This window comes from Eptatretus burgeri, chromosome 14 (genome assembly GCF_056783735.1).
Source record: "Eptatretus burgeri isolate ZD-2024b chromosome 14, Ebu_testis_v1, whole genome shotgun sequence".
Taxonomy (NCBI): Eukaryota; Metazoa; Chordata; class Myxini; order Myxiniformes; family Myxinidae; genus Eptatretus; species Eptatretus burgeri.
In genome coordinates this window covers 39863203-39888987 of record NC_140974.1, presented here as the reverse complement: position 1 = coordinate 39888987, position 25785 = coordinate 39863203, and the positions used below count along the sequence as shown (strand labels likewise).

The following is a 25785-nucleotide window of genomic DNA, read 5'->3' as shown; positions in this document are numbered from 1 at the left end:
TTTTTTTTGTTTTTGTTTTTTTTGTTTGTTTGTTTGTTTGTCTGTAATCATGTATAAAAAAATTCTGCAGAGCACAGTTATCATTGGAAATTTTTGTAACTTCGCATATCAGAGGCCTATAGAGGTCCCTTTCAGTGCACAAAATTTTGAAGGTCAAAGGTCAAGGTCACTTTGTCGCAAATCAGGGGAGTCGACGAAACCCTTATTTTTTGAGTAATTTTGATCGGATCGTCTTCAAACTTCATGGGAATATAGTTCATGGTCTGGCGCTCAGCTGATTAATTTTTGGTGGCGATTGGCCTTGACCTTCATGGTTAGCGCCTAAGGTCAAACATATTTGACCCCAAGGTCAAATTTTCAAGTTTTAGGAACCATATCGTGTAGTACCTCAAATTGAACACCTCTGAGTGCTTTCTAGATATGTCAAGCTTGAGACATTATGACGTCATTTGGTGACGTTATGAGGCAAACGCATATTTTTCATGGTTACTCTGTAGAACGCTTCTCATCGGAATCTCTCGTAGGCAGATATTCCTCAAGGAGTCGCTCCTGGTGGATAGCAGCTCTGTTCACCTCAGTGTGACCTTAAAGAAGTCACACGTGGTCACCTTTTGGCAAGATACGGGTCACCCTGCGGGTGACATTGTTTTTATTTAATTTTTACTCCTGTGGTTTTTTGGCAGGTGTGTGTACGTGCATGTTTTCTTATTTGTATTCGCACACAAAATGAGTTATGTCAATATGGTGCAATGTTTCGACTGAGCATTTTAAATTTTGGGGGAAATTTCTGGTTAGTAACTCGTCGCATTGCTGTGATGTAACTGTATTTGTGATGCCTATGTTTGGTGCTTTCAGGCAGCGACTGACATTGATCATGGTTGGATTTTGGCTTCCAAGGAACAGCACAAGCAGCTTCAGTCCCTGCAAGAAAAGGGTTCCAAAAAGGAGGTGTGAACAAATTGACGGCTTTTACTTGTTTGTCTAAGTCACTGCTGGTGTATTCTCCAAATTCTCAATGTGAAGTACTTCACCTGCTCTTAAGTATGGTTATTCTGAAAGGAAAAGAACCAGCACCTGCTCAGGGATTTTGATTTGTCCAATATAGTTTACATTTTTGTTTTTGTTCATGTCTGAGTAGTTGGTGATGTTTTCAAGAGCATTCTCTCCCCCTCCTCTCTTTGCTGCCTGCTTTTTAATGTTACTTGGCATGCCTACCCTTCGCTTCACTGACAGGTTTAATCAAAAGACAGCAGGTTGAATTCCACCAACATATTGCAAGTCTATCTGTGAATCTCATTGAGGATTTAAAATGAAGTGAAATGCACGATATACTGATATTTTATAACACGTGTTTGCTGTCATTGTGGTTGTGGTGGTTTTGTTGTCATTTGTGTGCTCTTTTGTATTTAATTACTTTTAAAATATATATTTAAAGAACTATTACGAGATACAATTTTGTATGCTCCCTTCTGTGTCTATCATGCTTTATTTTAAAGGGCTCCTGCTGTCGTGCTGTTGGAACCGCTCCAGTAAAGCTCCAAGTTCTGCTTCTTCCTCTTCCCTTCCAGAAAGACTGGCTTTTAAAATGGCCATCTTTATTATTGCATGGACATAAATATTTGGTCCAAATGGATAATTAACTTTATGATGGTACCACCACGGGATATTTCCAATTTTTATATGCCCGATATGTATATGTATATATATATATATATATATATATATATATATATATATATATATATATATATATATATATATATGTGTGTGTGTGTGTATATATATATATATATATATGTGTGTGTATATATATATATATATATATATATGTGTGTGTATATATATATATATATGTGTGTGTATATATATATATATATGTGTGTGTATATATATATATATATATATATATATGTGTGTATGTGTATATATATATATGTGTGTATATATATATATATATATATATGTGTGTGTGTATATGTATATATATATATATATATATATATATATATATATATATATATATATATATATATATATATATATATATATATATATATATATATATATATATATATATATATATGTGTGTGTGTATATATATATATATATATATATATATATATATATATGTGTGTATATATATATATGTGTATATATATATATATATATATATATATATATATATATATATATATATATATGTGTATATATATGTATATATATATATATATATATATATAATCGGGGCATATTATTTAATTCTGTGGCAGCAGGAACCCTTTGTTCCAAAGGGAGATGGACACACACACACATAGACACATAATTAAACCGAAACAGCAAGGAATACAGCCCCAATTATTGCAAGGAAAATATAAAGTGAAATATCAACAAATATACACCAGCAACTGGGAGAATAACAAAAAAGCATGGAGATACAAAAAAAAAAAGAGTTGGACAGATTAGGCATAGACAAATAAGGTTCATTGGAATGGCTAAGAAGAGGGCAGCTCAACTGCGTTGGAGAACAAATCATAATAAATGCCGAAGACCAAGGACACTACACCAATGACTAAGAAAATGGCAGGACTGAGCCAATTGGACAAGTATAGATTTGGCAAGGTAGAAACAAAAAGCAAGAGTCACCTCCTCTTGGGATGAAAAAGTAGAAAATATCAGGACAGCTGTACACAAAAAGGCACAACAAAGTGTGTAGAGTAATCAACTGGCACTTCTACAAAAATTAAATGTCCCAGTTCCAGAAAGCTCATGGAAACATGAACCAAAAGCAATCATTGACAAAGGAAGTAACGCTTACATATGACCTGATCCCTTCGAGTGTGAACAAAGAAAACAAAACGATGCGACTGCATATAGTACTGAGGTACAAAAAAGAAAAGACGACATTGCTAATCGAGGTGTCAGTATCAAGTGATTTTGACCGAACCTATGCATAAATCAAGAAAATGATCAAATATGAAGACATCAAGAATTAAATGAAAAGATCCTGGGAGCTGAAGAACATTAAAACTGTACCATTGATAATTGGAGCAATGGGAATGATGAAGAAGAATCTCAGGGAGGTATTCAAAACATACCGGGGAATATTACGATAGATGAACTGCAGTTGGAAACTGTATGGGGCTCGGTGATTATCCTGAAGAGAGCCTTCAGAACAAAACATTGAGAACAAGAAAACTTCACACCTTGGTCCATGAATCATGATCCCTGACTGAAACAGAGGTGGATACTTCAAGACCAATGACTCTGTCCCACCTTCTGAAACCCACATATGGAGATGACCAACGACAGACTCACACAAACACACACAGACACAAACGCACACACGCACACACACAGACACCCACACACATATGGATGCTTCTCTTTTCAATCATAAATTATGCACCATATTGATAAAAACATGTTGCAAGCATATGAGTAGCAAGTGATATTTATTTATTACCTCCACCACCGAAGGTGAAGGAGGTTGTTTTCACCCCTTTCTGTTTGTTTGCCTGTTTGTGTACAGAATTGTGGATGGATCTGGATGAAATTTTGTGGACACGTTTGGTGTGCGACAAGGACAAACTGATTAGATTTTGGTGAAGATCCGGATCCGACTACTAGAATTTTTTAAGTGATTCTTCACCATCGAGAGATTGGGCAAAAATGATATATAGCATGATATCTGTATATCATGCTAGATATCATTTATGATATATAGCATGATATGATATCATGAATGATATATAGCATGATATATGTAGTTGTGGACAAGTTGGGTGTGTCGCAAGGACAAATTGATTCGATTTTGGTGAAGATCCGAATCTGGATCTGGATACGATAATTATATGATTTTTAAAGTAATTATTTATTATTGAGAAATAAGGCGAAAAACGAAATAGTATTTCGGATGTTATTTCAAAAATGTATTCATTGGGCCTGATATGTTCTCATGGATCAGGCATTACGTGGTGGAGGTATGCACTCTACCGAGTGCCCTTCTAGTTTATTTTGCATTGCATGCTCCAAATAATGAACCTGTATTTCATGGCCCAATGTCACAAATGTATCATTCCATCATCATTATCCGTTTAACTATGCCTAATTCCTCGTCTTGCAATCCTTTGTACTGTTGTATCAATCTTTCTATCTCTTTCTTTGCCTTTTGTTGAAATATCCCTCCCCCTCCCTCCAATATTTCCATCCTCATCTTACATCTGACTGTCTGCCACATACTTGTTTTGCCACACCCTGTTCCTTGGAAAGAAATCTGCTATTTGTGAATTTTTTCTTTCATGAGCAATGTGAATCATTATGTTAAAAACAACACATTAACTGTTTTGTAACCTCCATATTACAACGCATCATATATTCCGAAATTCAAATTCTACTTGTATGTCAAATGTAAACTGGTTTGTAAATATTGTATTGTATTATTGTAATATTGAAGCTTGGTGTTGGCTTAGTGGTTAGGGTGGTGGCTTGGGAACCTAGCGTCCTGAGTTCAAGTCCCGTTGGCCACTGAATTAAAATACACCAGGAGGTTGACTCAGCCTGTCATACTTCCGAGGTCGGCAAAATGAGCACCAGTTGTACTGGTAAGGGGGACACTGCATCAGCGGTATAGCCACGTCCCAACCAATGATGCAACCAGCAGCCACAGGCTGCACTTGATAGAGATAGAGTGATTGTGATATTGTGTATGGGCAATATTGTAAATAACTGGTTTGGTGCAATATTTGTGTGCAGTACATCCGCCGGGCACAGACGCTCAAGTACTACGGGTACATCCAGTTTGACCCTTGCATTACGGATTTCCCAGAAAAAGGCTGCAAGGTGATAGTGAGCGCAGGAAACAAGGAACTAAACTTCCGTGTACAGCTACCCAACGAGCAAGTAAAGGAAGGCAGCTTCAAAGTGACTCGAATGCGATGTTGGAGGGTCACGTCTTGCGTGAGTTTGATGTTAAAAGGGATTATCTACACATGGTGGAGTCACGGAAAAGAGGGTGAAGGTTCGGGGAGCTTCACGTTGTTGAATTTCCTGTACATTTCAGGAGTGATTGAATGGGTTAGGGCAGTCGTGTACAAATCATTTGTCGATATTTGTGTAGTTTTTATCCCCTGCCGGGGAAGGGGGATATGTTACTGCTCTCTTTCCCCTTTCCTCATTTCCTCTAGTATGTGCAACGCATTAACACTGGATTGTGTACCTCTGTTTTTCATCAAACTTTCTTGCACAGATGCATACGACCAATGGCGTGACACCTACCACTGCGACTTCCAAGGTGGACGTGCACCTGGAGCTTGCCTTTGAGTATCTGATGAGCAAAGACAAGCTACAGTGGGTCAGCATTTCAAGCCAACAGGTACCGTTGGTAACTTTTGAGGGCTTGTTCATTGCATTATTATCGTTTCGTCGGGATTTTGTAAGTACGGTACTGCTGTAATGGAAAATCGAGCAGAACTGACTCTGTCTGCAGACATCTGCAGACAGATGGAGAAATGCCAGTTTATGATCGAGGACAAATTAATTTCAATTGAATGCTATATTTTGAATGTGAATCGGAAAATGAACGTGTAGTTTAGCGAGCAGTACTTTGGCTCTGAATTTGTCCCATTTTCACATGTGCAGAGAGGAGCGAGATGATTTTTTTTACTCTGTCTGTCTCTGACTGTCTGACAATCAAACAGGAAACTTGCTGTTTTTAAGGGTGTCATAAAGGACACAAACAACAAGCATGAAGCACTAATGTAACATGTTAAATAAATAAGGTGGTGTATAAGACACTGACTGCATCTACAGTGGTAAACTTCCCAATTTTTTAGGAGGAGGGTAGTGATAAGAGAAAAAGGTTCAAGAGTGGATTGTTTTTTGAGAAATCTTAAGGTTGCGGTGCACAGCGACCCTCGAAGAACTAGATGAAAGAGCATGACACAGCGAGTCCGTTTGAGAAGAGTGGAATGAAGGAGGAAGGCAAGCTTGTACTTGAGGAAGGTAACTTGGTGTGGGCTTCCTCAAGAACGCGTGCATCCTGGGGTAGCCGAGAATAAGCAAAGGGAAGAGAAGTCAGGTGGAGAGAGAGTCTCCGTCCTGCAGAGACATCTTAAGAACTGCAAGGACCCAAGTCTCCTGTGGTAAATATCTCCTGAGGGCATTACCATGAACCATTACCAAGAAGGAGTTGTGTGCAATTTCACTGGTTTACAAAGAAATTTAGGCACGCATGGAAATAAGTGTTCTCACCTAATTTTGGGGTGCTGATTTCAGATACGAAATCCATTTTCACTCATCACCTCTAGTTTTTGAGATATACATGTATACATATAGCGTGAGACCCAAAATATCGAAATATTTCAGTAATACACTGCATAAATAGGTGTTTTAGACTAATTTAGGGATGCTGAACTCAACACTGGCAAGCCGATGACGCTACTTGCGTCATCCAAAAACTCCGTACGTCAAACATGTGCATTGTGCGGCTGGGAACGCCAGTAGCTTACTGGTGGTGAGTGAGGGTGGTTAATGCTTCTCTACAATTATCCGGTGGGATGATACTTTTATATAAAGTATCTGGGTTTTTAATATTTATTTTATACCATAGAAGAATCATTTCATGGGAATGCTGGGGTATTTATTCCCATTGGCCACTCAGTTCATTTGAAGGAATCATATGACAATATGGAGCTCCTTGAAGCTGTCAAGTACCAGCAGCACCAGTGGAGCCTCTATGGGGACCTCAAGGTCATTGGGCTCCTTATGGGTATGCAGGCGGGCTTCACGAAGTACTGCTGCTTTCTCTGTCTCTGGGACAGTCGGGCTGTGTCCAAGCACTACACGCAGAAGGACTGGGGCTCTACGAGCACTTTCATGCCTGGGGAACACAGTGTCCAAGAAAATCCTCTGGTGGACATGAACAAGGTGCTTCTTCCCCCTCTTCATATCAAGCTTGGCATCATGAAGAATTTTGTGAAGGCCATGGACAAGGATGGCGCTGCCTTCCAACACCTGTGCACTCTGTTCCCAGGTCTCAGTTCTGCTAAGCTCAAGGAGGGCATCTTCGTCAGACCTCAGATCAGGGAGGTGCTGAAGGATGACGTATTCGAGGAGAAGCTCACCTTGAAGGAACTGAGAGCATGGGAAGCATTTAAGTCAGTCTGCCATGGCTTCCTTTGTAACACACGGGCACAAGATTACCAAATGCGTGCCGAGAAGTTGTTGCAGGCTTATCAAGATATGGGGTGCCGAATGTCTCTCAAGATTCACTTTCTCCACTCCCACCTCAACTTCTTCCCCCCGAACCTCGGAGCAGTAAGTGACGAACATGGGGAAAGGTTCCACCAAGCTATTACTAAGATGGAGAGCAACTACCAAGGCAAGTGGAACCCCAGCATGATGGGGGACTTCTGCTGGATGCTCCTGCGCGACATCCCGAAGGCAAAGTACACCAGATCCTCCAGAAAAAAAACTCACTTCTGACTGTCTGTAGTACTATGATGTGTATATATGCTTATATCCAAGTAATAGTAATATTTAGTTCTGTCAGTGTTCTGTGATATGCCATTTGAAGATATGAAATAAACACATTATACTATAAATATATGCGTAATTAAAACTGGTAAACCAGTAATCTCGGGCTTCAAGGCGTGCCTCCATTATAACAAATTTCAACACTATCACCCTGTCACATGATATGGGTTTTCCGAGTTAGAAAGTTAGTTCAAGTCTGCAATGGGGTCCAGCTACGGGGTCCCTCATGTTATATCAATGAAGGATTGAAAAGCCCATAGCAATACATGATAAAGAAAGAAACTTCACATTGGACAAATCGAGGCTGGACAAATTTTCAAGTCCCCAAAAAAGTCCAATAACTCCACATTTGCATATTAATGTAAATGGCGAACTTGTAGAACGTTAAAATATCTTCTAGAATTTGTGGTCACTATATGTCTATCTTCTTTGGTTTTCATTTTATGACATGTCAAAAATGGGTGATTTTAAACTTTGGGGGGCGCTGGGGGCTCACTGGGGTCAAATACAGACATAGTATAAATATATTGGGAGTCCCCTGTTTATGTGCTATCTAAATTTGTCATTAAATTTTTTCGACTCTCATTTGCATATTTTGCATATTTAATGAGGCGAATCGGCATCATTTTAAATCATATAAATTATGTAACGATTTCGACCAAATTAACAAATTAACATTACCATGGAACAATGCAAATGTGTGCAAAAGTTTGAGGCTGTCGTGTTATCCGTTCTGGAGAAGAAGATGTTTTTAGGTTTTGGATAAAATCCAATATAGCCGCCATACCACGTGACCTACGTCATTAAATGTTTCATAGTATAAACTTCAGGTGGTGACTAATTATCCTGTTAAGTTTCGTTCAATTTCATCGAACAGTTTTCCCTCCAGATCCGCCACAAAATCGGTCAGTAGAACATAAAAACGCCTTTAATAATAATACTAACGATTTCAATAGAGCTTCAGCCATGCTTGAAGCCCTAATAATAAAAAATGGGATATGTGAAAGCAAAAAAACTAGAGGTGATAGAGCAAAACTGTTTAGAAAATTGAATTCAGCATATCAAAATTAGTCAGAAACACCTAGTCACATGCTTTCCTCAGAATTATTTTTTTTTGTAAACTAGTGTAATCAAATGTTTTTTGTTTTTTTTTACAACTTCATGTCAACCAGAGTCCTGGATCGTCATTTCTGCCTTCATCAAACAGAACAACAAGGTCAGTACGATGCTTGAGGATAAAATGTATCCTTTGCTCAATGCCAAAGGAAATTGTGAATGCAACGGTACTGAAAGGGCAAAAAACCTGACTGGCAACGATAGAAAGCAAAGGTATATAAATGTAAGTGAAAATGGAAAGGAGTTAGAAAACGAGAAAAGGCAAAAGGAGAAAGTCCAGCGAAGAAGAATCATTTCACAAGCCCTGCATACGTACGTCAGGAGCCGAATGGTTGGATGAACCAATCACATGGAAGATGCGTTGAGACTAGAGTCGCCCTCAACCATAATGGAATTGTCAACCCAGGGAGCGATCTCCACATGGCATTCCTGTGGACAACCGCCCAAAAGGAACTGCCATCTTTCTCTGCATTTGTTTAGTACCACACGGCATGTTTGCTTCACTCCCTTTTTCATCCATCTCTAGACACCTGCTTTTCGGCTCATCGTGCCATTCCTTTTTGAGAAGGAACCAGGATGACCACTTGTTTTCCCTTTACAAAATGTTTTCTTTTTCAGGCCATCATGATGAGCATCTGCTTGCAGAGCATGGTGGATGAGCTCATGTTGAAAAAGTCCGGTGGCAAGATCAAGAAGGTAACGTCGGTAGAAATCTGCTCCTTTTCGTAGCTCGTCAACTAGTATTTTACACTTTGAACAATTTCCCCCACCCCCGATGTGGCTGTGCATGGCATGTGCTGTGCCAGATAGGCAATCTCACCATTAATTTAAAAACACGTTCGTAAATAACTCGACCAAAATAAGTCGATAAAAGTCAAATTGAATGTCAAGCATATTTCAAATTTGAAAATTTTCAAATTACAGCAAATAACTGTCATTGTCATTTGACTCAGTTCTTGCAGGGGTGCAGCAGTGCCTTTAATGCAGTCCTCCCTCTAGAGTCTAGTTTAAAGCACACATTTATAATTGGTTCATGGTGCCGGCGATAGCTCACCTACTCTTCACGAAGGACACTTTTAACGTTCACCAACGAACGCCGGCAGACGGGACGCCCAGTTCAACGTCCATCCGAGGGATGACACACACATTGATGAATCACTCTCCCTGTGAAACAGCGGGATGACAGTTTATAGTTGAGCCGGGATTCAAACCCACGCTAGACAGCTTCGAGGTGAGTGCACGTACCTCTCGGTCATCTTGCCAGCCCTGGGTTTGTAACTGATGCTCTCGTATGTTCCAAGCATTTTTGCGCGACATGTCAGGATTCCTTCCAACTCAAACTTGTTGCGCAAGTCTGGGATCGTCTCCAATCTTGAGGGACATTGTGATGTACACAAAAAGGTGGGCAGGGGTTATGCTTTCACCCTTTTGTATGTCTGTGAGCAGAATATCTGAAACGGTTATGGATGTATTTAGATGAAACTTTGTGAACAGGTTGGATGTGTGACAATGATGACTTGATTTGATTTTGGTGAAAATCTGGATCCTGATACTATAATTTTAAAGTCATTCTTCACCATTGAGAGATGAAGCCAAAAACGATATGTAGCATGATATCTCAAAAAGTTGTGGACAGATTCAGATGAAAGTTGGTTGATGACGAGAACAAGCTGATTCGATTTTGGTGAAGGTACTGATGCAGATCTGACCTATCAGTGGGATACAAAACCTAAACTGTTCAGCCTGGTGGAGGTATTCACTCTACCGAGTGATGTTTCATTTGACTGTTTTGTTCTGAGGGTGTCCTTAGAAGTGTGTTGTGTTCTAAGAAGGCGAATTGTTGGTGTAGCTTAAAAATATTTTTTTAGTTTTTCACGTGTCTGCACATTTTGTCTTCCTCACAGCCTACTACCAAGAACTCGAAAGCCTTGTCTAACAAATTGGAAAACAAGGGAGGATCACTGTTTTCAGAACAGGTTTGGTGTTTTGATTTTTTTCTTCTTCTTCTTCCCTTTCTACTTTTTAAAATTCCTCTTTTTATTCATCTGGGCGAAGTTTTGATGGCAAGGAGACAATGAGTGGGCTAGCTATTTGAGTAACGACACTCAGGTGCCAGAGGGCTTTGGCCAAGATCTCAGCTTGTCTGTACATCTCACATTTATGACCTGAGCAGTACAGATGGTGAATGACTCCACATTTGGTAGACCGAAACGCCGAGTCATTCACCATTTGATCAGCACAGCAGGTCTAAGTTGAGAATAGCGGTTGCTTTTAACCGAGTGTGCCACCATAGTCAGAAACAATGATTTGTGTAATTGTGAAGTCGCTGCATGTTCCACTGCGTCGTTTGTTTCAGACGGTGAAATCCGCAATAGGATATGTGGTTTCTCCAACTGTGGTGCTCCTTTCCAGGTACAGCAGACACCTTCGGCAGCATTTGGGTTCCGAAAGAGCGGCTTCGGGGGCGGCAGAGGAGGTAGCAGCTGCGTTGGAAATGATGCATTTGAGGGCATTGGAGACAATGACCTTTGACTTTCGAGTTACCATTCCAACTGTACTTCTGCCAAATTTACTACATGATCAGCATTAACAGAAAACGTTTTTCCATTACATGTCAAACACAAAGAGAAAAACTTGTTTGAAGGATTGTTTTTTTGCCCCAGATAATTTGTCCTTTTGTTTGCCTTCATGTGCGGTGGAATAATGATTTTTCTTTTTCTCCAGATTTAAACCTCAGTTGCTTGCAAGTGGACAAACAAGTTTTTTTTTTTTTGTTGTTTTTTTTTCATACTTTTTATATATCCAGACATTTAATTACGTTTTACAAAATGATCTTGCATTTGGTGTTCCAATTGTACAGCCAGAGCTTCCGCATTTTAAACATTCGCATTTCCATGCATGCACGCGATCGACAGCCAACGGCACCCACACGATGACGTTGCAAGATGAGATTTGTGCTCCACTCGTGATTCGCTCTGATAATTTTGTCCATATGTTCCTCGTCTTGTTCATCTCTGGACTATGGTTCAGGCTCTGCCATTGGAATTGGTGTATGAGGCCCAACTCAGGGGTTAGGACTTTGAGGTTTGGGCAGGAAGTTGGCCAAGGACCTGAGGACAAGCACCTACTCTTTACGAAAGACACCGTGGGATCCTTGTGTCCACGAACAATCGATGCTACCGGTCCCCAATTTAACATCCCAACTAACAGCTTGGTTGCGAATGGAACATCAAGTTGACAACAGCAAGTGCTTTGGCCTCCACTAGTCTATGCCATGCTGTCTTACAACTCTCTCGTATTCCTTTTCAATCGACAAAGGAATAACTGAGAAATATTTAATGTTTTCTTTGCATAGAGGCTGGTGAGACAAAAATAATGTATTTGTAAAAACAAACGAAAGTACAGTATTTATAACAGTAGTAAGCTGTGTTTAAACAATCTTCCATTTGTTTTTATTAGTGTAATTATAAATCCTTGCAAAAATCTACAATTTTGTTTTGCTGCCTGAATGGTGATTCAGTTTACGTTAATTTGCTACCAGCCTGGTATGATTATGGCTACCGGTACGTTCATGCCATGCCGGCCATGTTCAGGCATGTTTTGTTTTCTGCTTTAACAGACTGTAGTTCCTGCTCAGTTGGTCGCTCTCCATGTTTCATGTGTGCCTCATCGGCCATGCGTGCCATATTTTCATGCCTGGGTCCATGAGTGCCTTGGGCAGGTTTTGATGGGCATTCATCATCACGTCTATAACATTAGTATTCGCACTGAAACTTTGGACAAGAAAGACCAGATGCCGGGTGCTTGCGAGTAAGCCGTGTGGCCCCGCTCTTTGGACTAGTTTTGTGTGCAGACCCCAGTACAGCTGCAACCTGATAAAGCCGTGCAGCGTTGGTCACATTCAAGCAGACAATGGTAAACGCACCAGTAATTTGTTGTCTCTGTAAAGATTTCTCGAGAACTGAAATGACGAGGCATAAATCTTACTGTACTGTGTTTAAGCATGGCTGACTATGCCGAAGCGTCTGGTGATTGAGGCGTGTGCATGTATGTGTACATGTACATCATGCAAATTGGCCAGCAAGTGTGGCGTCGATCTTTCGAGAGTGTTTCTAACATTAACACTAACCAAGTTGTCCTGACTGTCCTAAACTAACCATCTCACCTGGTTTGGTCCATTTGGAGCATAAAAACTGGCCTTCTAGAGTCCTGGCAAGTTTTGTTTGGATCCACGCTTGTATTTAAAGGTGCTGCTATGTGGTCCATCACGAATATCATATCTTGCGTTTAATTCCCTTGGAGTAAAATACGAATGGTTCAGCATCCTTACGAGTTTGTTATGTTCGATATTTTATGCCATGTGACAAGATGTCAGGCTCATGGCAATCCCTCTTATTTTAAAATACCTTTTTTTTCCACATTGTGATTAGATATAAAATTCGTAATGTAATATAAGCAATAAGTGTACGATCGAGTATTCATTTATTTTGATTTGAAATACGATTAATCCTTCACATTATGGTCAGAAGATGAGTGATCGATGTCGAAACAACGTGATTTTAACGTTTACGAAAAGGATGCAATCTGCTTGAGCTTCAGTCGTGTTGTTGCATTGCTGAATCGTGTTCGATCATGAACAGATTGGTCAATGCCTCGGAGAAACACGTACACTATCTTCTTCTTCTTCTTTCGGCTGCTCCCGTTAAGGGTCGCCACAGCGGATCAACTGTCTCCATTTCGCTCTATCCTCCACATCTTCCATTGACACTCCAACCACCCGCATGTCCGCCCTCACCACATCCACGAACCTCTTCTTTGGCCTTTCTCTTCTCCTCCTGCCTGGCAGCTCCACCCTCAGCATCCTTCTCCCGATATACTCTGCTTCCCTCCTGCGCACATGACCAAATCTCGCCTCTCTCACTTTGTCTCCAAACCGTCCTACCTGCGCTGTCCCTCTAATATACTCATTCCTTATCCTGTCCATCCGCGTCACTCCCAATGAGAATCATAGCATCTTTAACTCTGCCACCTCCAGCTCTGCTTCCTGTCTTTTTGTTAGTGCCACCGCCTCCAAACCATACAACATAGCTAGTCTCACTACCGTCTTATATACTTTCCCCTTAACTCTTGCAGCTACCCTTCTGTCACAAATCACTCCTGCAACTCTTCTCCACCCACTCCATCCTGCCTGCACTCTCTTTTTCACTTCTCTACCACACTCTCTGTTACTTTGGACAGTTGATCCCAAGTATTTAAACCCATCCACCTTCCCCACCTCAACTCCTTGCAACCGCACCATACCACCACGCTCCCTCTCATTTACACACATGTACTCAGTCTTACTCCTACTATCATTCCCCTTCTCTCCAGTGCATACCTACACCTCTCGAGGCTCGCCTCAGCCTGCTCTCTACTCTCTCCACAGATCATGATGTCATCCACGAACATCATAGTCCATGGAGACTCCAGTCTGATCTCGTCCTTCAACCTGTCCATCACCATTGCAAACAGGAAAGGGCTCAGAGTCGATCCTTGGTGCAATCCCACTTTTACTTTAAACTGGTCCGTCATTCATACCCCACACCTCACCGCTGTCACACTGTCCTCATACATATCCTGCACGATCCTCACATACTTCTCCACCACTCCCGACTTCCTCATACAATACTACAACTCCTCTCTTGGCACCCTATCAGAAGCTTTCTCTAAATCCACAAACACACAATGTAACTCCTTCTGGCCTTCCCTATACTTCTCCATCACCATTCTCAAAACAAACATTGCATCAGTGGTGCTCTTTCCTGGCATAAACCCATATTGCTGTTCACAGATCGTCACCTCTCCTCTCAACCTTGCTTCCACTACTCTTTCCCACAACTTCATGGTGTGGCTTAACAACTTTATCCCTCTGTAATTTCCACAGCTCTGCACATCACCCTTGTTCTTGAAAATCGGAACCAGTACACTTAATCTCCACTACTACAGCATCCTCTCACTTTCCAAGATTTTATTAAACAATCTGGTTAACAACCCCACTGCCATCTCTCCAAAGCACTTCCATGCCTCCACTGGTATGTCATCTGGGCCAACCGCCTTTCCACTTTTCATCCTCTTCATAGCAGTCCTCACTTCATCGTTACTGATCCACCCCACTTCCTGATTCACTATCTCTACCTCTTCCAACCTTCTCTCTCTCATTTTCTTCATTCATCAGCTCCTCAAAGTACTCCATCCACCTTCTCAATACACTCTCCTCGCTCGTCAGCACATTCCCATTTGCGTCCTTTATCACCCGAACCTGCAGCACATCCTTCCCAGCTCGGTCCCTCTGTCTTGCCAATTGGTATAAATCCTTTTCCCCTTCTTTTGTATCTAACTTCTCATAGAGCTCGCCATATGCCTTTTTCTTAGCCCTTTCCACCTCTCTCTTTGCCTTTTGCCGCCACTCCTTGTACTCCTGCCTACTTTCTTCATCTCTCTGACTATCCCACTTCTTTTTCACCAACCCCTTCTTCCTTATAGTTTCCTGCACTTCCTCGTTCCACCACCAAGTCTCCTTATCTTCCTTCCTCTCTCCAGATGTCACACCAAGTACCTTCCTAGCTATCTCCCTCACAACTTCTGCTGTCGTTGCCCAATCATCCCACCCATCTTTACCACCATCCAACACCTGTCTCGCCTCCTCCCTAAATTCCACGCAACAGTCTTCCTCCTTCAGCTTCCACCATCTGGTCCTTGGTTCAGCCCTTACTCTCTTCCTCAACCTCACCTCCAAAGTGATCCTACAGACCACCAATCGATGCTGTCGAGCTACACTCTCCCCTGCCACCACGTTACAGTCTCTAATCTCTTTCAGGTTGCATCTCCTGCTTAAGATGTAATCCACCTGTGTGCACTTTCCTCCACTCTTGTATGTCACCCTGTGTTCTTCCTTCTTGAAATACGTATTTACCACTGCCATTTCCATTCTTTTTGCAAACTCTACCACCATTTGCCCTTCCACATTTCTCTTGTTGAGACCATACTTACCCATCACCTCCTCATCCTCTTTATTCCCTTCCCCAACATGTCCATTGAAATCTGCTCCAATCACCACTCTTTCATCCTTGGATACACTCTCCAGCACTTCATCCAACTCACTCCAGAAATCTTCTTTCTCCTCCATCTCACATCCCATAAGCGGGGCATATGCACTGATGACATTCATTATCACCCCTTCAATTTCCAACTTCACACTCATCACTCGGTCGACACTCTCCTCACCTCCAATACCCTCTTGACATAATCCTCCTTCAGGATTACCCCCACACCATTTCTCCTCCCATCCACACCATGGAAGAACAGTTTGAAACCACCTCCAATGCTCCTAGCCTTACTCCCCATCCACTTGGTCTCTTGTACACACAGTATGTCCACCTTTCTTCTCTCCATCATATCAGCCAACTCTCGCCCTTTGCCAGTCATCGTCCCAACATTCAGAGTTCCAACTCTCACCTCCACACTTCTTCTCTTCCCCCTCTCCCACTGCCTCCAGACTCACCTTCCCCATCTCCTTCTCCTTCACCCAGCAGTCGCACAATTTCCACTGGTACCCTGCTGACCACCTGTACCGGTGGCGGTCGTTGGTAACCCGGGCCTCGACCGATCTGGTATGGAAATTCGTTTTGTTGTCCGCATAATGATTTGGCATAGGTTTTGTATGCCGGATGCCCTTCCTGATGCAACCCTGGTCGCCTCTTACAACACACAGGGATACGGTACACCTATTCTAATCAGGGGGCAAACACCGGGCCCAGGACACTGGTACTCATTTCGCCGACCTCGGAAGGATGACAGGCTGAGTCAACCCCCTGGTGTTATATGACTTGGTGTGTATGTATGTATGTATGTATATATATATATATATATGTATGTATATATATGTATGTATATATATGTATATATGTATATATATATATATGTATATATATATATATATATATTCAGTGGCCCAACGGGCTTGAACTCAGGACCTTTTGGGTCCCAAGCTGCTGCCTTAACCACTGTGCCAACACCAGGCTTATAACACATACAATCAAAAAATATATATTATGCACATACAACATTAATCAGCCTTAACATATGAAGTGGAACATATAATGACATTACTTCAACAGCTAAAAAAGCTGCATGTACATCGCTTTTTGCATCGTTTCATGCTTTTCCAAGCTTTCTGAAGTGGGTATGTGTGGCCAGGGCAGTGTAGTGGGCAGCATGTTTTGGTGTTGGTCAAGATATCATCTCAGCTTTTGTTCCAAGTGCACCTCTATGTGTAAGGTTTTGTTGTGTACATATGCACTTGGTAACATGTATTTTTGTTGTTACTCTGAAAATGTGATTGACATTAGGATTTTGTTGCATTTGTCAAACCCTGCATAAAGCCCCCCACACCCTAACCTCCTCCTGGGTGGCCCTTATTTAATAAGGCATCCCTAGTCTGTCTGCAGAGTTTGGGTAAATTTTGCCATCCTCACATCCCATATCAACCTTATCCATGTTATTTAGAAGAACGCTCATACGGGGCATAGTTGCTGCACCAGCCTCCCACTCCCACGAGTGCAACACTAATGTACTGGGCCAGTTGTAAAGCGAATTGATTGTGTTGCCGAGAATTAGAACTACATCACCCAAGTGCATGAAAATTGCCAAAATGCAATGAAAAAAAATAAAAGTTTGCTTTAACAACAAAAAAAAATTAAAAATGGTTTGCTTTCACATGTTTGAACAGTTGAGTATTGCTCTGCTTCTTGAGGGGACCTCTTCAATTCTGTTAAGGCATTCAAGCTTAGTTCTGAATGACCATTCTTATTTTTAAATTGGATAATGTGGGAGTCAAACTCACATTGATGAGGAAGAAAATATTTTCTGTGACAAAATGTTGCCTTTTTTTTTGGATGCCGGTGTTTATAACACCAAGGTAATGCCATCCTTACCCAGGGAGCCGCTCGGGCCACCCTGTCCCCTCAAATGGGTGGTACTCGACGTTCCATGGGACTGGATGAACAGACCAAGTTTGTGCTTACATTTCGTACATTCTAAACCAAATCATATGTAGCCAGAGACAAATCCGTGCAATGCTCGCTTTAAACGTTTTGCTCAAATATTTTTGTTACAGCATTTGTCATTTCCTCAATTAAGAAAACTGTCCATAAGGCCCATCAGTAAATGTGATGCTTTCTTGGCCTAAATATTGCCAATCTGCTTGCGTTCAGAATGTACAGCTTACCGGCACTGCAACAAGCTTTGCCACTCATGGAAATTTTTTCTTTAAAAAAAACAATAAAAAAAAAAAAAAAAAAACTTCCTCCTCGTGAAAGCAAACTTTAGGGTTTGTAATAAGGTACAGTACATATAAAATAAATCAAGATCGAATTTTATTTTTACAAACTGCGTTGGTCTGTAGTAGCACCTGTACGGAGACCGATGTATAAAAGCATGTAAGACTTGTTGCAATGTATTGAGGAAAATAAAAGTATGAAAGACGAGTGTCATGTTTTGTCCTTCCCCCATGTACAAAAACACTTTAATGCTTGAGATCAATTGGTTATTTATACATCTTAAAGAAATGACAATCAATTCTTGTATGTGTTCGAGGGAAAAAAATTTGCTTTCATACAATAGGAATAGGAAGTTTAATGAAAAATACAAAATGTATGAATTGTGAAGTCTGATATCATGTGTATTCAGGAGGAGTAGGTGGTGAAGATAATGGTTGTATAATTAAGTTTGTACAAGGAATAAGGAAACAAGTTTGCTTTAAGTCTTAAATCAACAGTGGGTGTTGGGTATGGACACCAGGCACAGGTGCAGGAAGTTGTCAGGGTAGCTGAGATGTTCACTCAACCACTGTAGCGGGGTAGAGAGGGGCGGGCGGATGCCGTGTGTCACGATGTCATAACCGTGTGGTAGTCCTGTGAACGGGATAGATTGGGAAGGCAATTCAATGAACTGTTTGCCTCAACACCCACACACCAATTACAATCACCTCTCCTTGCCTTTTGTGAACAGCTGAGGCGAGTAAACAATTTATAAAGATTAAAGTGTGGGACGTAGCATGAAGTTCAATTCATAAGATGGGCAAAAAAGGTTAAAAGCAGGCAGTTCAAGGTGACAAAAGTATTGCGGTGGGGGTCAAGTGGGACACTGCAGTGGTGACTGTGCATGCATCTTAAGGATTTGGATTCAAGCATCTAGAAACTGTGCCTCATTCCAGGAGAATCCATACATCTCAAAACGACTGTTTAAATATGAGAAAATCTGTAAATCTATGTGAAGAAAGATATAATAATAATGGAATAAACAAACATGGCGTCTAACTAGAAGGCGGTCCATAATCGTGGTGAAATGATGATCGTGGGGTTTAATCAAAGTGGAGGTCCGGAGTGGTGCGGAACAATTACTGGCACATTTGCATTCCATTTCCCACTTTGGGAATGGAATAGTGTTGCCTCTGTAGTTAAGTCACACAGAATTGGTGGGTCAAAAATAAATAAATTTGGCAGCTCACAATGGCACCTTTGTTCTTTGGCACCTGAACTCTGTCATGACTTTCTGGCAAGATGCATTTAACTTTTCAGACAAGCTGTCTTTAAAATGTTAAATGGCTGCCAACATTCAATCCATAAATTATTGGGATTATCAACAAACCAAGATATGGATTCATTTACGAAAAGGTAGGGAATGCACAACCTGCTCCGATATACATCTAATGCCAATCCCAGTGCCGTCAAGGAAACAAAATGCTACCATGAAACAGGCTGAATTGTACCACCAACCAAACAAAAAGTTGATGATCTTTATCAATGGACACCAAAAATCTTTCAATAAAGAAGTGAAGATTGTCACTTTTATGAAATCCAAAGCACAATGTTTCCCTTCTTAAAGCCGCAGCATTTCACAATGCGAGTCTCATCCTATGAACATTTGCTCAAATCAAAATGAGATTGTGGCAAGCAGAACACAAATGGGCAGAGAGGGGACACGTACCGTCAGGAAGTACAGACTGTAGTAGGTCTTGCAGGGTGAGCATCTGTCCTGATGGTTTCGTTGGTCGCATGAGGCGCTGTATGTATGGCCGGTCGCTGTCGGCCTAGCAATGCACATCTATATATTACTAAAACTCTCATCTTGTATGTATGTATGTATGTATGTATGTTCCTGAAATACAGCCAAAAAACAGTACACGATAGCGCAAAAATTTTAGTGCCACATTACTCGTCATTCTCCTGCGGTGTGCAGTATCAAGTTTCGTTAAAATTGGGCAAAATTTTTTTTAAAAATCATTCCCGATTCAGTCAAGTACGCCTCTGCTTCCTCTGTATGTATGCGCATATATGTAAACTGTATGTACACGATAGCGCAAAAAAATTTACGGCCACCTTACTCACCATTCTCCTGCGGTGTGCAGTATCAAGTTTCATTAAAAATTATTTAAAAATCAATTCCCGATTCAGTCAAGTACTCTTCGGGAGAATTTGATCAATGCAAACAACCTCACTGGTATAGTTCGCTGGAGCTATCTTTTTATTTATTTTTTTTTTAAATGATTTTTTTTATCAACCGCTGTCAACGGGAATCCAACGGGCTTACGGGTTGTCTAGTTTTATTTTAAAAATAACTGCAAGAAGCAAGTGGACAAATTAAGATTCAGCAGTTTCATGTGGAACTTCACAGATAATATATATATATATATATATATATATATATATATATATATATATATATATATTCCACACAGTGTTCAACTGTATAATTTCATTGATAAAATTTTTTTTTCAAGGTTGCAGAAAAATAAAATTTCAGAAGTTAACCACTGTTGATGCAGTGTCTTTTACATCACCTTATTCAACATGCTATATTAATCTTTCATGCCTGTTTGTCCTTCATAACATCCTGAAAACCATTCAGGGCCAAATTTACGAAACGTGTTCACCTAGCATCTTGCGTACACACTAACCCTTAACAGTGATGAAAACATCATTGTATGTACACAGCTAATCGCCTGTCGAGATAGCAATTTACGCAGGGAGCTAAACAGCTGGTTAGTTGTGCGTGCCTAAGTTATGATTCAATGCTATTTTTAAATTTATTTTGTTTGGCACGCCATAGACAAGGTTACCAAACCAATTCACCTAAAGTCCTAAATGAGTACGCATTGCCCTCACGTATGTCAATTTTTAGTTTGCGTGTTGCAATGACGGCAACATTTTGGGAAAGAAAAGAGGGAGAAATTTTTCATTAGGACGACGATTGGGTTTACAAGAAGCAATCCAAAATAGTAGTGACAGGTGAAATAAGAAAAAGCAGCTCGCATCGGAAGATATTTCAAAAAGGATGGCAGGCCATTTCTCAGAGCACCCAAAATCCTCTGCCTGCCAATGACCTCCAAGAAATGTGGATGAGGATGAAGACAAAAACAAGGGCACACATTTGATATTGTCTTACTTCTCCAGAGGATTGTGTCTATCCTCAAAGATTCTCAATGTATGTCAGTGAACTGCCCTATTCCTCTCTTCTGCCTCCTCTCAAGCTAATTCAAACACGCCGAATGCATCCATATTCACCGTTCCATGTAAACTACCAATTATAAGCCATGCGATGCTTGCTTCAAGGCCTTAAACATGCCCTCACTGATGCGTATCGAGACGTTTCTTTGTTATTTAAATGCTTGTGTTTTAGGTTTTGATCGTGCATTAGATAATTAATCACTCTTTAGCAATTCACAGTGAACTTTAAACGGGGAATTATCGCACGATTAGCTATTCTACACAGTCTAACTCAAACGCCTTTCATAAATTCGGCCACAAGTTTCCTGTTTAGAATAATTTTCAATTTTGTTTGGCAGCCAGACAGAGTAAAAGAAAATTATCTCACTCCTCCATGCATGTGCGATCAGGGACAAATTCAGAGCCAAAGTACTGCTAAACTACAAGTTTGTTTTCCGATTCATGTTCAGGATATAACATTCAATTTAAATCCTCGATCATAGACTGACATTTGTAGACAGACAGACAAAGTGAAACAATTACTTGACCCTGTTCAGGGTAATGACCTTTTCGTGGCATGTGTGGGGTCAAGAAAGGTGCTATCCACACATGTTAAGCACTTTCCTTTATCTCGACGAATGTTTTCACACAAGTCGAAGTGTGATAGGGTGCTGAGCGCACATAGCCAAGGTGCGATTCCACTTGAGAAGAACATTGATGAAATTCGAAATAAAACCAGTTAGATCAGTGACACAATGAGAGCACAGCCTTAGATTGTCATTACATTGACAACATGTACACAGGTTTACCACAAAATGAATGAACACGCAGTATCTGTGGTCTTTTCGGTCAAAAGCCTCATTTCCACAATGCTGCAATAATTGGTGACAACTCTGAGAATGAGAAATTATGGCATGGCCTACCTCATACAGTCTGAACGGGACATGCCTGAAGGTGGTCTCCTCAGCAGGGACGTCCATTAACTTTCGATTCACTGCCCAGAACTGTTCAAACTTATCTGCATGAGTAATCCAGGAGAAGCAAAAGGTTGGTCATCAACCACGGTAATCTCGCATGCACAATTCCTCTTCCCCTCAACCTCCTCCCCCAAAAAGAAGAAGGAAAAGAAAAACCTTGCCATTGCTCAGTCCGAGCCAAATTTGCCGATGCTCTTTTCGTTGAAGCTCAGACATGACTCCGGTGCACCCACGACGGCCTGCACCACCCCTGTGTTTTATGCTGTCTGCTTCCTTCAGCGTCGACATGAGCTGAGTTTCAATCTCTTCCTTGGAAGAACGAAGTAACAGCTCATCTTGAGGATATCCCTGAAACCCAAAGCCCAAAAGTTAGTCTTCAAGGTGATCCCAAAACTCATGGTCTACACGGACACCTGTGAATCAAAATGACTTGACCGAGTTGTATGGCATCATACATCCTTCTACATCCTATAGCAAGTTCTTTTATCGACGATAAAGCTATTTCACACTCTCCATACACACCTTGAAATGAACGGTTATGTTCCAAGGAAGGGAAGAATTGGGAGCATAAAGATCGAATAACAAACCAATCGGGTAGTGCCTGAAACACAACGGGAAGAAGAAGAAAAAACAAATATACCATCAGAGATGGGGAATCCCCCACCATTGAAATCAGATAAGTGTTTTTCCATTTATTACAAAAAACATTTTTTTCAAGATGGCGCCCCAGTCGGCCATCTTGGATCTGGCCACACCCAAAATCAATAGGGTTCTTCCTTTTCAGGTGGTACATGTGTGACCCAAATTTCAAATCGATATGGCAAACAGTTTATGAGTTATCGCACTCACAGCTATAAATGTTGACGCCCAGCCAGCCTGACGGACGGACCGCTGCAGTCGGCCATCTTAGATCCGGCCAAGCCCAAAATCAATAGGGTTCTTCCTTTTCAGGTGGTACATGTGTGACCCAAATTTGAAATCAATATGGTGAATAGTTTAAGTTGTTGCACTCACAGCTATAAATGTTGACGCCCAGCCAGCCAGCCGGACGGAACGTCCCAGTCGGCCATCTTGGATCCGGCCACGCCCAAAATTAATAGGGTTCTTCCTTTTCAGGTGGTAGATGTGACCCAAATTTCAAATCGATATGGCGAACAGTTTACGAGTTATCGCACTCACAGCTATAAATGTTGACGCCCAGCCAGCCGGACGGACGACCCGGGTGATAACAATATCCCCTTTCCGCCACGCGGCGGGGGATAAAAACCGGCAAACGGTGTGAGCTTGTGAACAATTGTTCACCAAACACCTCAGATTTTGTATGATGGCAGATGTCTTAATGACGCTTGAAAAATCATCAATTCAAACTTTTCAGCCTAATCCTGCTGTGATGGAAAATTGGCAATCAGGCACCACCTGTCTCTACACTTGAGACGAGAACAATGTTTCCGGAGTTTCCAATCGGGCATCATAAATTTAATTAAATAGCAAAAACAGTGGAGGTGCACATATGGGTACCAAACGATTCACCTCAAAGTGGTATTCATTTTACATCCGAAAAAATACAACAAACGTACCATTTAAGCGGTGTTCCCTCAAAGTCGAACCAAACATCGCCAGTATCCTCAGCTTTCAAAGCTTTGTGGAAATGCCGCAGCACTTTGTCTGTTACCAGAGGTAAGTAGCTTATCCTTGGTAAGAGCACCTGGTGGAGGAATCAGGAAGAGAAGACATTACCAAAACAAATCCAAACACTATGCCTTTTCCCAAAAACGTCTGGGCTAAAAAAAAAAAGACAAACAGACGGGGGAAGGAATCCTCAGGAGGAACACATCACCTTCAGCCACAAATGCTCATATCCATTTTTTCAAACAACCCGAAAGTCATCCAATTATGCCAAATCCATGTTAAACACCGTTGTGAAACGTCACGTCACTGTTCGTCCATTTTGAGAACAAACTCTGTTTGGTTGTCGAGCCGAAGGTTTTTGGCAGCCTCAAGCTTCGCCAATAGCGACGTACATTATTCTTTGGTAGTGTGTATTTAGGTAGTACTGGTAGAATTTACAAGAACATTATTTTGCCTCTACCGTTGGACCCCAACATTCATGGGGCATACGTTCCTGGAAAATGTCACGAATATCGAATGTCAGGGCATTGTTTTAATGGGAAAAAGGGAGATATGTTCCTGGCGGTTCATGATTCATGAAAAATACTGCGAATGTCGACACCGTGAAAGTTGGGGCATTATTTCAATGGGGAAAACGGGGATAGGTTCCTGGAGGTTCCTGATTCATCGCGGAAAAATTTTAAAGTAAAAAAAAAAAAAAAAAAAATTTGACCACGAATGGACATGGGTACAGTTTCATAAAAAATGCTTACAAATAAAATTTTTTTTTTTTAAAGCGACAACACCAGGTACCGTTTCCAATGTTTATTGAAGGAATGCGATTACAGTTTATTCAAAGTGCTTAACCAACCATTCCATCAAAGAAACAACAGCAGGCGCTACCGTTTCAAAATTTTATTCACTTACACACACTCACACACACCTTTTCACATGACGAATTAAAATCCAGTGAACTCGAACTCCTGATGGCGCAGGTGAGGGAGCTGATGAGTCATTCACCAAAAGGAATGTAGGTGAGGGCACTGAAGCTGATGCGGGTTAGGTCACTGATGAATCATGCACCGAGAGGGAGGCAGGAGAGGGTGCTGATGCTTGAGGGACCAGGGTGAAAAAAAAAGTGTGATTGAAAGCTGCCTGGCAGATTGCCGCAAGTTTTGATGTAGCTCCTTGTATGGGAACATCACATCATCCACCCCCTCTTGAACTTGAGGTCACGCTCTATACCCAGATCGGCGTCTTGCAGCCTGTCGACAATTGTCTGCATGCCCCACAGCACCTCACCAGGAACTTGACAACTGTTCTTCATCACAACTCGCCTCATCCTCCTCAGAAACCTTGGTAATGGCGTCCAACTCCTTGGTGAGCTCCTCAGTATGAGAGGCGATAAGATCATCCAACTCCTCAGGCTCCATGTCGTCAAGGCCTTACCCTCCTAACTGCCATACCAATCTGGCAATTTCATGCCGTTCCTCCGTGTTGGCGAGAAAGCCTGTAAAATTACTCACTGGTTTTGGTAGCACGTATTTAGGTGGTGCTAGTTTTGCCAGCAGGTATTGATGGAGGTTCTCACCTCATCCAACAAATCCTATGTTTAACTCTTTCCAACAGTGCCCAACGGTGAGCTCTGGGTCAGAGTTCATCACATCCAAAATGCGGTGATTGGTGCGGTGGATATAATATGTTTTGAAAGTGGAGATTACGCCTTGGCTGAGCAGCAGGATTAGGGAAGTGGTGTTAGGTGGCAAGAAGATCACCATGACATTCGGGTGAGCCACCTTCAGGTCCCCTGGGGGTGGCCAGGAGAATTATCGATGAGTAGGAGGACATTGAACGCAAGGTTTTTTTGTTGTTTTTTTATTTCCTGCCAGGTACCTCTCCAACTGAGGGACGAAACAGTTATGGTATCAGTCCATGAAAATTGCTGCAATCACCCATGCTGTCCTGTTGGCCCTCCAAAATACGGGCAGTGTGTGTTTGTTTGTGGCCTTGAAAGCAGGCAGGTTCAA

General features: G+C 41.4%; 2 protein-coding genes across 4 annotated transcripts in view; one reads left to right on the top strand and one right to left on the bottom strand.

Moving 5' to 3' along the window:
• SNX17 (sorting nexin 17) overlaps positions 1–18173 on the top strand; it is a 49110-nt gene extending 30937 nt beyond the window's left edge. For 2 of the 3 annotated variants that reach the window (XM_085854432.1, XM_085854434.1), the window contains exons 9-14: positions 856–948; positions 4753–4956; positions 5246–5371; positions 9268–9345; positions 10554–10625; positions 11062–18173. In XM_085854432.1, coding sequence (XP_085710558.1) covers positions 856–948; positions 4753–4956; positions 5246–5371; positions 9268–9345; positions 10554–10625; positions 11062–11181 — 693 coding nt within the window. In that variant the 3' untranslated portion in view covers positions 11182–18173. The remainder of the gene's footprint in view (positions 1–855; positions 949–4752; positions 4957–5245; positions 5372–9267; positions 9346–10553; positions 10626–11061) is intronic. The other variant, XM_085854433.1, reaches the window with a different exon arrangement.
• ATG5 (autophagy related 5) overlaps positions 17960–25785 on the bottom strand; it is a 29630-nt gene continuing 21804 nt past the window's right edge. The window contains exons 3-8 of the mRNA XM_085854435.1: positions 23728–23855; positions 22673–22751; positions 22307–22498; positions 22097–22186; positions 19675–19777; positions 17960–18599 (exon numbers count right to left, since the gene is read on the bottom strand). Of these exons, the coding sequence (XP_085710561.1) occupies positions 18457–18599; positions 19675–19777; positions 22097–22186; positions 22307–22498; positions 22673–22751; positions 23728–23855 (735 nt within the window). The 3' untranslated portion in view covers positions 17960–18456. The remainder of the gene's footprint in view (positions 18600–19674; positions 19778–22096; positions 22187–22306; positions 22499–22672; positions 22752–23727; positions 23856–25785) is intronic.